Below are 14,438 nucleotides of genomic sequence, written 5' to 3'. Positions count from 1 at the left end.
AAAAGCCATTATCCCTTATTGATTTTCTTTATTAAATCTCTACCAATCACAAAAAAGGAGATGTAGATAGAGAAGCAGACGAGTTAGAGAAGGTTTTTTAAGCTTTGAGACTATTGAGATGTGGATTGTGCAAAAGCGGCTGCAACTCAAAATCAGGAAGAGATCCCTAATATTTTGTACATTCAGTGTGCGTGTACTTACCTGTGTGTTTTTATGTAGGAGGGCACATATGCATGTCACTGTGTGAAGGCAGGGGTGTAACACATTTGAGAGGGAAGCATCCGTAGACTGTGCATGTATGTGTTTGTGTGTGTGTAATGTGATCCCCACCCCCCTTGGTGGTGCCCCTCATAGTGTTAATGTTTTAATGTTTAATCGAGGGTCAGTGGAAAAGCGGCAACAGCAGGTAAATGGTTAACGTCTTAAATTTGAATTCCCACAACTCCAAACCCATTCATACCCTAACACTCTGCACACTCTATGGCGGGAGAAGGTGCATATTTTTATTTTTTATTATTATAATACATTCAACCATTAGGCTTGTTTCCATTATTAATTAGCATAAATAACATCATGGCAATTAAAACTACAATGCATTGTTTGAATATAAGCATTAATAAATTATTGGAATGTATTCAACTGATTTAATTATTAATGACATTTTTCATTAAATTACTGTTTTGGCATATCAGGCGACAGACGACATCTGAACCCACAGCATCATGAGTGCCGGGAATGTTCCTTCGCCTGTTGACACACCGGAACATTCAGCCCATATCATTTTCACCCAAAATGTCACTGCACAGTAAAAAAAAGAAAAAAGAAAACCACAACTCCTCCCTGCCCTGGAAATTGTAGTCACACATTCCCAGAGGATGTGCATGTGTGTGTATGTGGTGTATGTGCATGTGTGTGCATTTGGGCAGGTATGTGTGAGTGTGTATGATTTTGTAGGAGATATGTCACATATTACTAGGGGAGTAATTTATTTATATCACACATTAACTTACACTTACTGCGCCTGCAGCAACTATAGAAAGAGGAAAGAATGAGAGAAGAGGAGAGGAGAGGAAAAGATTGGAAAAGAGAAGAGAGGACAAGGGAGGAGGAGAGAAATATGCTATGCTGAGCCTGAGCAAATACTTTAAGATATTTCAAACATCATGGTTGAGCATCACTTGCATGTGAAGATTTTAAACCTTCCCGATATTGACTTGGTCATGAAATCCATTTTTGACCTGTTTCCCCTTCTTTATCTTCTTATTTATATATTCTTGGTCAGTCTATTTCATGCAAACACAAAAGTGCAAACATGCAAAAGTGTTCTGAATATTTTGTGTACAAAGTGATACGCATTTCCAGTTTTATTCAGCTAATTTGAGCTCCCTCTCTCCCTTCCTCTCCTTCAGGGCTCGGATATGGAAAGGCTGCCTTCTCCAGACCATGCCTTGTCTCCATGGTAACTGGCTTCAGGCAGACCCAGAAAAACATTGGGCCAAATTGGTCCACCATCGTCCAAACTACCTGATCTGGCCTCCATTCAAGAACATTTTACTTTGAATTGTAAATAATTACAAGAATTCCTACACTGAATGATACCTGATAAATATGTATTATGAATATTCTGCATCTTTCTGTATATTCTCACTTATTTTACCCAACTAGAGTGGCGTCAAGTGGACCCAGAGTGTCTAAATAGTGCCTAAAAATTTTAATCTATTTCAACTGGATGTCAATTTAGAAGTTATTAATTTCTACCTTCATGGGATCGCAAAGCTGAGGCCTCTATATGGTCTCTGAAAGTCACCAAGATTTTGCTTTCCTGGATCATTATGTCGGGGACTTACTCATTCTTAATTAAGGGATCCTAAACTGGGCCACACCGGTCCCAGACTGGTCTGAAAGGAGCACTAAACCCGGCACCTAACTGGCCCAGGATGCACCAGCTGTTCAGCCAGGTGTTGGGCCAGAGGGACCTGTCCAGGGCCGGGGATCTGTTCTCTCTGGAGGACGCAGAGATAGAAGACTGCCTGTCTCAGGCTCTGGACCAGATCAAGACCATCTCCTGCTCGCCGGTCAGTAGGCACGGTTATACACGCAGAAACACTGTCACACACACACACACACAAAACACACAAAAGATGGTGTTCCACCTAGATTTCACCTGTCTTTGATGATTCTGATTTTATTGTAGATATTTCACAGTTGTCTGAATGAATAAGAACATGTATGAATTGTTGTTATAATACAAATTTGAATTAATGTCATCTACATGTACAAATAAATCTTTTGGCCATTTTTTGTTTTGAATCACAAAATAAACATGTGAAAATGTCAATGTAATTCATTATTTCTAATCTTATCCCTAATTAATCATCTTATCCTTCATTTATCATCTAATCCTTATTCTCCCATCCTGTGATTGGCTGGCTGACAGGACTATCTGACCAATGACAATGACCAGGCGGTGGTGGAGATTTGCATAACGCGCATCACCACGGCGATAAGGGAGACGGGCTCCATCGAGCGTCACGGCGCGGCGCTGGTGGGACTGTGGGAGTCGTGTCTGGAGCACAACCTCACACCACAGGGGGAAAACACAGAGGACACACCACACGCCAAGATAGCCTCCGACATCACCAGCTGTATACTGCAGGTACACACACGTGCACACACACACACACAGACACACACACACACACACACACACACACACACACAACACACACACACACACACACACACACACACACACACACACACACACACACACACACACACACACACACACACACACTGTTTACCAGTACATACCTTTGCACATACCTGTCCACACTTGGCAGATACCTGCTCACACTCTTTGTGCTCATTCACATGGTATGTGTGCCATTCAACAACATGTTGTTGTTTGTCAGGGATCAATGAGTGAATTATGTTTTTCCTCTGGATGTAACGGCTTTTAGGTTACAGAGGTTAAATAACATGGAGATATTTCTAGTGCAGCTACAATGGAGTTTTAATAGCAGAAAATGTTTCAGCGATCTAAAACATCAACGGTAAATGTCAGGTTTTGGTGTCAGTCCCTCAGAATCAAAGAACAAGGCATTCTTTCTAAACTCACCATGTATAATCCGCAGCTAAATGCAGCAAGCTCAGGTACCTTCTCTGGAGGTTGTTGAAATGTATTCTGGGAAATGTAGGAAATCACTAAATGAGCGTAGCAAGTTCAGCCAGGAAACTCTTGCTGACAGCTGGCCAATGGTTGGCCTCAGCGTGTATCGCCATACATGATCACACCGATTTTCCACTAGGAAGGCAGCCTATTTAAAGTGGGAAAACTTACCTGTCTGCTCACTGCTATACTGCTGTTGCTGCTGCTGCTTGATAAGTTGCTGCTTGCTGGATATGCGTGCTTGGCTGCTTGCTTACCCACCACCACCCCATCTACCACCTGCTTGGATCTACTTTTATGTACTGTATGGGGGTTTGTGTGCTCCTTGACAGGTAGGTAGTGCACTCGGTATGGACACAAGGAGTACATAAGAGCAGATCCATTCATCAGTAAAATATAAAAAATGTATTGCCATTCTTCATTTACAGAATGCAGAAGTAGATAAGGCACTGCATCACAAAATGCATTGAACATCACAGATTGATGATATATAACAGTGGAAGAGTACAGGAGGGTGGAATTTGCCTTTAAGAGCAAATATATACTTTACATAATCGTTGCCTTGGTTTTTAAAAAAATAAATATAGATCTTGCCTACTTTCGCCATTAAACCTCCATAGCTAAAAGGCTTAAAAACAGAGCAACCACCTCTCTCTCTCTCTCTCTCTCTCTCTCTCTCTCTCTGTCTCTCTCTCTCACTCTCTCTGCCTGCCTCTCTCTCTGTTTCTCTCCCACCTTGTTTCTATCTCCCTTTCGCTTGTGGGAATGGGAATTGGCTTAATACCATAATGAGACTGACTCTAGAGGGAAAGCGCACACACACACACACACACACACACACACACACACATACAAACAGAGCAGAAGTGAGACTAAAAGTTCTGACAGCTCTGACAGCAGCTCCAAGCTCTGATGTCCTAACTCCATCGGTTATTAGTCAATCTCTCTCATTCTCTTTCTCTCTCTCTCTTTCATTCTCTCCCTCCCTCTCTTTCTCTCTTTCTATATGTCTCTCAGCCGCTCTTTTTCTTTTTCATTCTCTCTGTTTCTTCCTTACTGTCTCGCACTCACCCTCTTCTGTCTTTTTCTCTGTTTCTCTATCTCTCCTCTGATTCTGTATCTCTCTCTCTCTCTGTCTCCCTCTCTCTCTCTCGCTCTGTCTGCTAGCCTGTCTGAGCCCTCACCTTCCACTGAAACTCCCACAGAGAGGGAGAGAAGAAAGCAAGAGACTGTAGGGATAAGAGCCTTCATTAATACAATGCTTGTCTACAACACACACACACACACACACACACACACTCTCTCTCTCACACACACACACACACACACACATGCACACGCACACGCACACGCACGCGCGCACACACACACACACACACACACACACACACACACACACACACACACACACTCACACACAGGCATAGATGATGGCCTCTTGAGTTTTTTTCATATGGGGTACTTTGATCTGAGTGGAGTCTGATATTAAAGTGACTTTCCCTAATAGGACGAGAGAGAGAGACAGAGAGACAGAGAGAGAGAGAAAGATAGATAGATAGATAACTTCACTTGTGGAATGCATTGTCTGCACTGCCACCATGTGGAGGAATGGAGGCATGACAAGACGCACTGTAGACGAAACATGAAAAAATTGCAAGTGTAGACTCATAGCTGTAGCAAAAGATTATCATATTATTATTATCAGTGTTCATGTGCAGATTAGCAGTTAGTCTGTCTAGGGTGGTGTGTGTGTGTGTGTGTGTGTGTGTGTGTGCGAGACAGAGAGAGAGAGAGCATGCATGGAGGTGTAGTGTGGGGTTGGGGGGATTGGGATTTTGGGATTGAGGGATTATTTAGGAGGATAATTGCTGATTAGAAGAAACTGCACTGATACACTGAAATCGTCTTTCAGAGGACAAGGTGTCAAACAGCACACACACACACATTGTCACGTACGCGCTAAAACAGACTTGCTATCACACTGTCCTGTTGAGGGCGCTAGTGCATTTAAAATAACCTTCCTCCTCCAGGCAGTGTTTAACCCATCAACACAACTTCAGTCCTGTTCAAATGCTTTCCTTTGATTAACTAAACTTTACAGCACTCATTGTATTGCTTGGGGCAACTGCTACTCATGGCTGCTGCTGTTTGTCCGAGATTATTGAAAATCAGTTTGATGCATGGCACTCTTGCTGTTCTAAATATTTTTAACATACGCTGTCTGGTATATTGAGTGTTGAAATCATGCTCAGCCCTCAGCACCTTCAGAGAACAGGCACCTGCCAACACTGTCAGGTCCAGGTCCCTTGTTGTCCCTTCCCTCTTTGGTCACCATGCAAACCCCCTAATCTGCGAGGATTGGATCTCCATCAAACAGATCCCTGCCTCTGTCGGCACCAGTTTGTGAATAGATGTCCTCCTGTTCTGCATTGTTCTCAGCCCCCTCAGTGTCCTCGCTCTGCATAATACCTATTGTCTGCCATTATACCCCACCACTAGTATCTGCTCTGACAGATTTTCCAAACATTTCCTTTGGGAGTGGAGAACCATGGAGCAGTGGTGCAGCAAGCATGTTAAATGTGGGACAGCTATGTGTATGCTTACTAATCTACACAAAAACCAGGGTTAGGCCATGGTTTGCATACTGATTTGAGGCTTTTGGCTGTGCATCTGCTCCTTTCATTTTAGCTCTCACACCTTTCACCCTGTTTCTTGTACCTCCTCCTAATGCCCCCACCTCTTAAAAAGACAGACAAGATAGATATAACACACACACACACACACACTCATACACACAGACAAAGACACTTTTCAGAGTTCCGCAATGTTCTTCCAGATAGGAAATAAAATTTGCATCTTATCAAAGTTGGAAATTTTATGGGCCTAGATGCCTGTGGCTTGTGCTTTACAATGCAAAATTTACAGCATGAGCCAGAATTTGAATAAGGGTTATTAAAAATATGAAAATAGGTGCTGGGCCTGTCCTGAAAAAATGCCTCTTCCTGCTAAATATTGTTGCCCCCCTCCACCCCCCCTTCCTCCCCTCAGAACTACAGTCGGCCTCCGGTCATGGTGCTGGCCGTCCCGGTGGCGGTGCGGTTCCTGCAGAGAGGGAACAGGGAGCTGAGCAGGAATATGTCCAGTTACCTCTCCCTGGCAGCTATCGCCAAGGCTGACCTGCTGGCTGAACACACCGAGGCCATAACACTCAGTGTGCTGGGAGGTAGGACACACACACACCCACACACACACACACACACACACACACACATATTCATACACATACACATGCACATACACATTCACATACACAAAGTGATGAATATTTCCATACTGTACACACATATGCACATACACATGTACATGCACACAAACGGACATCAACAAAAGCTCATATGTGCATACAAACATTGCATGCGTAAACAATATAAACATTTTTACTCAATCCTGGCCTTGACCCACCTCACTAGATCAAATTGACAAGTGAACTATAGTGTTGTTGCTGTCGCATGCAAGCCTTGTAACTGAAGTTTTACTGATTTTCATGTTTTTAGTTAAATTGAAGGTCTTTGTGGTCCTCTGTGTGCTATGAACCCAGGGCACTTTGCACCCTTTCAATTATATGTTATGCATGTTTTCAACCTGAAAATAAGGAGATCCTTAAGTAGGTCTGTATGTGTGTGTGAGAGAGATGAGAGAGAGAGCAGCAGAAAGAGCATGTGATCAGTTGTTGCTGTTGGTTGATGCTGGTTAATATGGGAGTTCAGCTTATGGGAATCATATTTGTATTGCCTACTCACGCTTTGAAGGCTGCTAGCAGACCTGTTGGAATGGGCTCACCAGTTTCACTGAAGTGGAAAAGGGAATTGTAATCAACAGCAGTAGCAGCAGCAGCAGCAGCAGCATCCACACAATGTTGTTTTATCCTATCATGAGCCATCCTGAAGATTGTTGTGTTGATTGTCAGCCCATAGAGGATTGTAATGATCGTGAATGCCAGCTGTTATGAATCATCTTTTTCCTGTTGTTGCAGGGAAATTCATACTTAAGGAAGAAATATTGTCTTGGTGGGAGAAGAACATTTGCCGCTTCTTTTGGTGTGGTTCCTTGTGTTGTTATTATTGCGTGCTACATAAACGTTTTTTTCTACTTGTTCTCCGTCCTTCACAAAACACATCCATTGTTTTTAGTGATTTGCCACTTTCACTTACCATTTACATCTATTAGATATTGTCCATGCATCTATTATTCTCTTCGTGAACTGCTGCAACTTTCCAATGAGTGGATAAATGTGGATCTTGTAAGTTCGCACTGCTCATAGACTAATTGTGAATTCAATCCTACAAAGACTGAAATTCTTAACAGCTGAGGAGAGACAAGCTTTACAGTGTGTGAGGAAGTACATGAAACCTCTTAAAGCAGAAGTAGTGGGACAGAACAGCTCTGAAGGTCCATTAGGGGTGTAAAGTGAAGATGCCCTCAGGCACTGATCTGGGGTGAGTTTTGCAATTTCCCCTCTTAACAGTTAAGGTCAGAGACGGGGGCGAAGAAGCTGACCCCAAGTCAGTGGTTAAAGTGGTTAAAGGAAACTATTCCCTGGAGCGTTTTCCTGCCCTCTTAACCCTTTTTTCAACACAGTGAAGCCGTTCAAGCTCATTAGTGGAGCGCAGATCCCTCAAGGACCATGGTTAGTACTGCCTGATGGAAATCTGTTTACCCCACAGGCCTGTATTTACACACACACACACACACACACACAAACACAAAATTAATACAGATGTGCAGCACAACAGGGGTTGCTTTTGAGGAGGTTGAAATTATGTTTGCGCGCACACGCGTTTGTGTGTGTGTGTGTTTCAGGCAGGCATAGAGGCAGAGACTATGCTGTGCAGGGGTTCTTTGCTCTCCAGCCCAACCTTCATGTCACCCCTCACATGAAAACAGTTCAGCTAATGGACCACAGCAGTTTTATTTTCTCTAGTAATAATTCGGATCCACATTATGTGAACATATGTGTGACTTTGTGTGTGTTTGTGTGCACGTGCGTGTGTGTTTGCCTGTGTTGGTGTGTGTTCATGTGTGAATTGATCCAACCCTTTGTCAGCACACTCAGTTAACACCTCTCTCTCTCTCTCTCTCTCTCTCTCTCTCTCTCTCTCCCTCTCTCTCTCTCTCTCTCTCTCTCTCTCTCTCTCTCTCTCTCTCTCACACACACACACGCGCACACACACACACACACACACACACACACACACACTAGCACGTGGCGCTAATCACCTCACCCAGCACCAGAGTGAGGCACCCAGCTTGGTGATGCTCCCACCGAGCACATTTTCTGCCAGCAGCTCAGCACATGAAACAGCTTAGCTCTCTGCTGTCTGGTTCACTTTAACAAGTGGAGTTTTAGCAGCGTTTTGGGCAGACAGCTTCAAACAGTTGGAAGACCTTACACCTTTGGTTCCTAAAACTGTGGGTGAAAATAGAGATAACAACTGATTCCTGCCAGTTGGAAATCAGAAACCATTTGCAGGCATGCGATTTCCGATATGACAAGAGTATAAATATGTTTTCCTGGTCCCATGTACAACGGATACATTTTTCATTTAGGTTCTGGGGCTGAAAAGGGTTGCCAAAGCCTCCTTCACTTACTTCATCACCCCATTCAAATTTCTAAACATTTAAGGAAAAAGTCATTCTGCTGTTATAACTTTGGAGCAAACCTTTCCATAGGTTTTCATGTATCTATTCCTTGTTTCCATTCCTGTGTTGCTTCAACTGTATTGAGAGGGTTTCTTCATATATTTTGCAGTTGCAGAACTCACTGCCTTTGATGTTTTTTTCTGCCATTTTCTGCCAGTTAACTTCTAAGGCATCCAGTGTTTCCCTTGTAAGGGCTGTAAGGGCTCGGGGGTATTATGGTAACTTATGGAGCCATTTGTGGCGCCATTTGTGTCAGATGGAGCCTCAGGCACACACAGGGTCTCCCTTTTCCAATATGACTCATGGGTATTATAACAAGTTCCTCTCCCATAGGGATGGGCCCCTTAAGATGCGTATAAAATAAGTTGTAGGAGGTTTGGTAGGTCAAGCGTTGCAAAATGTTTGTCATGACAAAGGAAGGTAGACTGTGGGTAGAAAATAGATGTCTTTCTTTCTGTGTCTGCTGCTTAAGGCTTTTGACATAGCAGGGGTTCACACACACACACACACACACAAATACAGTATATACAGTACAATAACAGCAATCAAAGCTACACTAAGCCATTTTTTTCTGACCACTAGAGGGTGATAGAAACCTCAACACATTTGTAAACACACAGCAAAGCTACTGGGTGACGGAAGCCCTTAAGGACAAACCGTGCATAAAGGCTAATGGCTAAAATAACCTACAGACAAATATCGCCGCTATCGTCTCGCTTTGCCAGATTTTTCTCCCGCTGAAGGTTACATGTCCCACAATGACAAGTGAAGAGGTGGGTAGCAAGCTTACTAGTTGAAAACATTTACTCGCTCGCTTCATCGATTCGCCATTACTCGGGCTGACTTTGACAACAAGCTTTAGGAAAGAGGTGAAAACAACAACAACACAGCTGGTCTGCGAGTGTGGCTATTTGTTTATATCATTACGTCTCACGGAAATCTCCATGTAGCATACGTTAGTTTCAGAATTGGTTACAATGTCTGAAATCGCTTACTGCAGGTTTAAGATTCAATAGTTAAATAGCTGCAGCCAAGAACAGCAAGAAGGAATTTGGCCTGTTCGCATTTATCAGCATTATCAATACCACGTCACATCACACCACATCACGCCATGTCACATGACATCACACCACGTCACATGACATTATACCATGTCACATCACACCACGTCACATGACATCATACCACATCACAATGTCACATGATATCATACCACATCACAAATCACATGACATCACACCACGTCACATCACACCACGCTACATGACATCATACCACATCACAACGTCACATGACATCATACCACATCACACCACATCACATGACATCACACCACGTCACATCACACCACGTCACATGTCATGCTACATTACATCATCCCATCATACCACATCACACCACATCACATCACATCAAAACCATGTCACATCACATCAGTCACATCACACCATGCCACATCACATCACACCACATCACACCACATCACATCACTCCACATCACACCATGTCACAAGACATACCATGTCACATCACATCACACTATGTCACATCACATCAGTCACATCACACTGTCACATCACATCAGACACATCACACTATGTCACATCACATCAGACACATCACACTATGTCACATCACATCACGTCACACACTGTCACATCACATCACACTATGTCACATCACATCACACTATGTCACATCACATCACACTGTCACATCACATCAGTCACATCACACTATGTCACATCACATCACACTATGTCACATCACATTACACCATGTCACATCACATCAGTCACATCACACCATGTCACATCACATCACACTATGTCACATCACATCACACCGTGTCACATCACATCAGTCACATCACACCATGTCACATCACACCATATCACATCACATCACACCATGTCACATCACATCACACTATGTCACATCACATCACACTATGCCACATCACATCACACCGTGTCACATCACATCAGTCACACCACACCATGTCACATCACATCACACCACATCACATCACACAGTCACATCACACCACATCACATCACATCACATCACACCATCACATCACATCACAGTCACATCACACCACATCACATCACATCACATCACATCACATCACACACTGTCATATCACATCACACTGTCACATCACATCACACACTGTCACATCACATCACATCACACACTGTCACATCACATCACACTGTCACATCACATCACACTATGTCACATCACATCACACCGTGTCACATCACATCAGTCACATCACACCATGTCACATCACATCACAATGTCACATCACATCACACCATGTCACATCACATCACATCAGTCACATCACACCATGTCACATCACATCACATCAGTCACATCACACTATGTCACATCACATCACACTGTCACATCACATCACACCGTGTCACATCACATCAGTCACATCACACCATGTCACATCACATCACACTGTCACATCACATCACACTGTCACATCACATCAGTCACATCACACTATGTCACATCACATCACACTATGCCACATCACATCACACCGTGTCACATCACATCAGTCACATCACACCATGTCACATCACACCACATCACATCACATCACACTATGTCACATCACATCACACTGTCACATCACATCAGTCACATCACACCATGTCACATCACATCACACTATGTCACATCACATCACACTATGCCACATCACATCACACCGTGTCACATCACATCAGTCACATCACACCATGTCACATCACATCACACCTCACATCACACACTGTCACATCACATCACACTATGTCACATCACATCACACTGTGTCACATCACATCACATCACACACTGTCACATCACATCACACTATGTCACATCACATCACACTGTCACATCACATCACACTGTCACATCACATCAGTCACATCACACCATGTCACATCACATCACACTGTCACATCACATCACACCATGTCACATCACATCACATCAGTCACATCACACCATGTCACATCACATCAGTCACATCACACTGTCACATCACATCACACTGTCACATCACATCACACCGTGTCACATCACATCAGTCACATCACACCATGTCACATCACATCACACTGTCACATCACATCACACTATGTCACATCACATCACGCCGTGTCACATCACATCAGTCACATCACACCGTGTCACATCACATCACACCGTGTCACATCACATCAGTCACATCACACTATGTCACATCACATCACACTATGCCACATCACATCACACCGTGTCACATCACATCAGTCACATCACACCATGTCACATCACATCACACCACATCACATCACACACTGTCACATCACATCACACTATGTCACATCACATCACACTGTGTCACATCACATCACATCACACACTGTCACATCACATCACACTATGTCACATCACATCACACTGTCACATCACATCACACTGTCACATCACATCAGTCACATCACACCATGTCACATCACATCACACTGTCACATCACATCACACCATGTCACATCACATCACATCAGTCACATCACACCATGTCACATCACATCAGTCACAAGTCACATCACACTATGTCACATCACATCACACTGTCACATCACATCACACTGTCACATCACATCACGCCGTGTCACATCACATCAGTCACATCACACCATGTCACATCACATCACACTGTCACATCACATCACACCATGTCACATCACATCACATCAGTCACATCACACCATGTCACATCACATCAGTCACATCACACTATGTCACATCACATCACACTGTCACATCACATCACACTATGTCACATCACATCACGCCGTGTCACATCACATCAGTCACATCACACCGTGTCACATCACATCACACCGTGTCACATCACATCAGTCACATCACACCATGTCACATCACATCACACTGTCACATCACATCACACTATGTCACATCACATCACGCCGTGTCACATCACATCAGTCACATCACACCATGTCACATCACATCACACCATGTCACATCACATCAGTCACATCACATCAGTCACACCACACCATGTCACATCACATAACACTGTCACATAACATCACACTATGTCACATCACATCACACTGTCACATCACATCAGTCACATCACACCATGTCACATCACATCACACCGTGTCACATCACATCAGTCACATCACATCACACCCTGTCACATCACATCACATCAGTCACATCACATCACACCCTGCCACATCACATCACATCAGTCACATCACATCACACCATGTCACATCACATCACATCACACACTGTCACATCACATCACACTATGTCACATCACATTACACTGTGTCACAGTCACATCACACTATGTCACATCACATCACACTATGTCACATCACATCACACCGTGTCACATCACATCAGTCACATCACACCATGTCACATCACATCACACTGTCACATCACATCACACCACATCACATCAGTCACATCACACCATGTCACATCACATCACATCAGTCACATCACACCATGTCACATAACATCACACTGTCACATCACATCACACCGTGTCACATCACATCAGTCACATCACACCATGTCACATCACATCACACTGTCACATCACATCACACCGTGTCAGATCACATCACATCAGTCACATCACACTATGTCACATAACATCACACTGTCACATCACATCACACCGTGTCACATCACATCAGTCACATCACACCATGTCACATCACATCACACTGTCACATCACATCACGCCGTGTCACATCACATCACACTGTCACATCACATCAGTCACATCACACCATGTCACATCACATCACACCATGTCACATCACATCACATCAGTCACATCACATCAGTCACATCACATCAGTCACATCACATCACACCTTGTCACATCACATCACATCACATCACATCAGTCACATCACATCATGTCACATCACATAACACACTGTCACATCACACTATGTCACAACACATCACACTGTCACATCACATCAGTCACATCACACCATGTCACATCACATCACACGTGTCACATCACATCACACCATGTCACATCACATCAGTCACATCACATCACACCATGTCACAATACATCACATCAGTCACATCACATCAGTCACATCACATCACACCATGTCACATCACATCACATCAGTCACATCACACCATGTCACATCACATCACATCAGTCACATCACATCAGTCACATCACATCATGTCACATCACATCACATCAGTCACATCACACCATGTCACATCACATCACACCATGTCACATCACATCACATCAGTCACATCACATCACACCTTGTCACATCACATCACATCACATCAGTCACATCACATCACACCATGGCACATCACATCACATCAGTCACATCACATCATGTCACATCACATCACATCAGTCACATCACACCATGTCACATCACATCACACCATGTCGCATCAGTCACATCACATCACACCATGTCACATCACATCACACCATGTCACATCACATCACATCACATCAGTC

The 14,438-nt window shown here is 43.6% G+C and overlaps 1 protein-coding gene across 1 annotated transcript; it reads left to right on the top strand.

Moving 5' to 3' along the window:
• The first annotated feature begins 1,937 nt into the window (after window positions 1-1,937).
• LOC139642294 (ventricular zone-expressed PH domain-containing protein-like) lies at window positions 1,938-6,659 on the top strand. Its single transcript, XM_071517065.1, has 4 exons — window positions 1,938-2,075; window positions 2,438-2,656; window positions 6,221-6,395; window positions 6,643-6,659. The coding sequence occupies exons 1-4, from the start codon at window positions 1,938-1,940 to the stop codon at window positions 6,657-6,659; spliced, it is 549 nt and encodes a 182-aa protein (XP_071373166.1).
• The last annotated feature ends 7,779 nt before the right edge of the window (window positions 6,660-14,438 follow it).

This window comes from Centroberyx affinis, unplaced genomic scaffold (genome assembly GCF_046629955.1).
Source record: "Centroberyx affinis isolate AG114_WGS23_722 - 3 ecotype Tasmania unplaced genomic scaffold, CSIRO-AGI_Caff_v1 ptg000455l_1, whole genome shotgun sequence".
Taxonomy (NCBI): domain Eukaryota; kingdom Metazoa; phylum Chordata; class Actinopteri; order Beryciformes; family Berycidae; genus Centroberyx; species Centroberyx affinis.
Note: the sequence above shows the minus strand (reverse complement) of the source record. Positions and strands in the feature narration are given on the sequence as shown.

What these genes read in the sequence shown, in the direction of transcription:
- LOC139642294 (XM_071517065.1), top strand. Translation starts at nt 1,938, where the DNA reads ATGCACCAGCTGTTCAGCCAGGTGTTGGGCCAGAGGGACCTGTCCAGG. An exon ending in AGACCATCTCCTGCTCGCCG is followed by an intron (nt 2,076 to 2,437) that starts GTCAGTAGGCAC and finishes GCTGGCTGACAG; the next exon opens with GACTATCTGACCAATGACAA. An exon ending in TCACCAGCTGTATACTGCAG is followed by an intron (nt 2,657 to 6,220) that starts GTACACACACGT and finishes TCCTCCCCTCAG; the next exon opens with AACTACAGTCGGCCTCCGGT.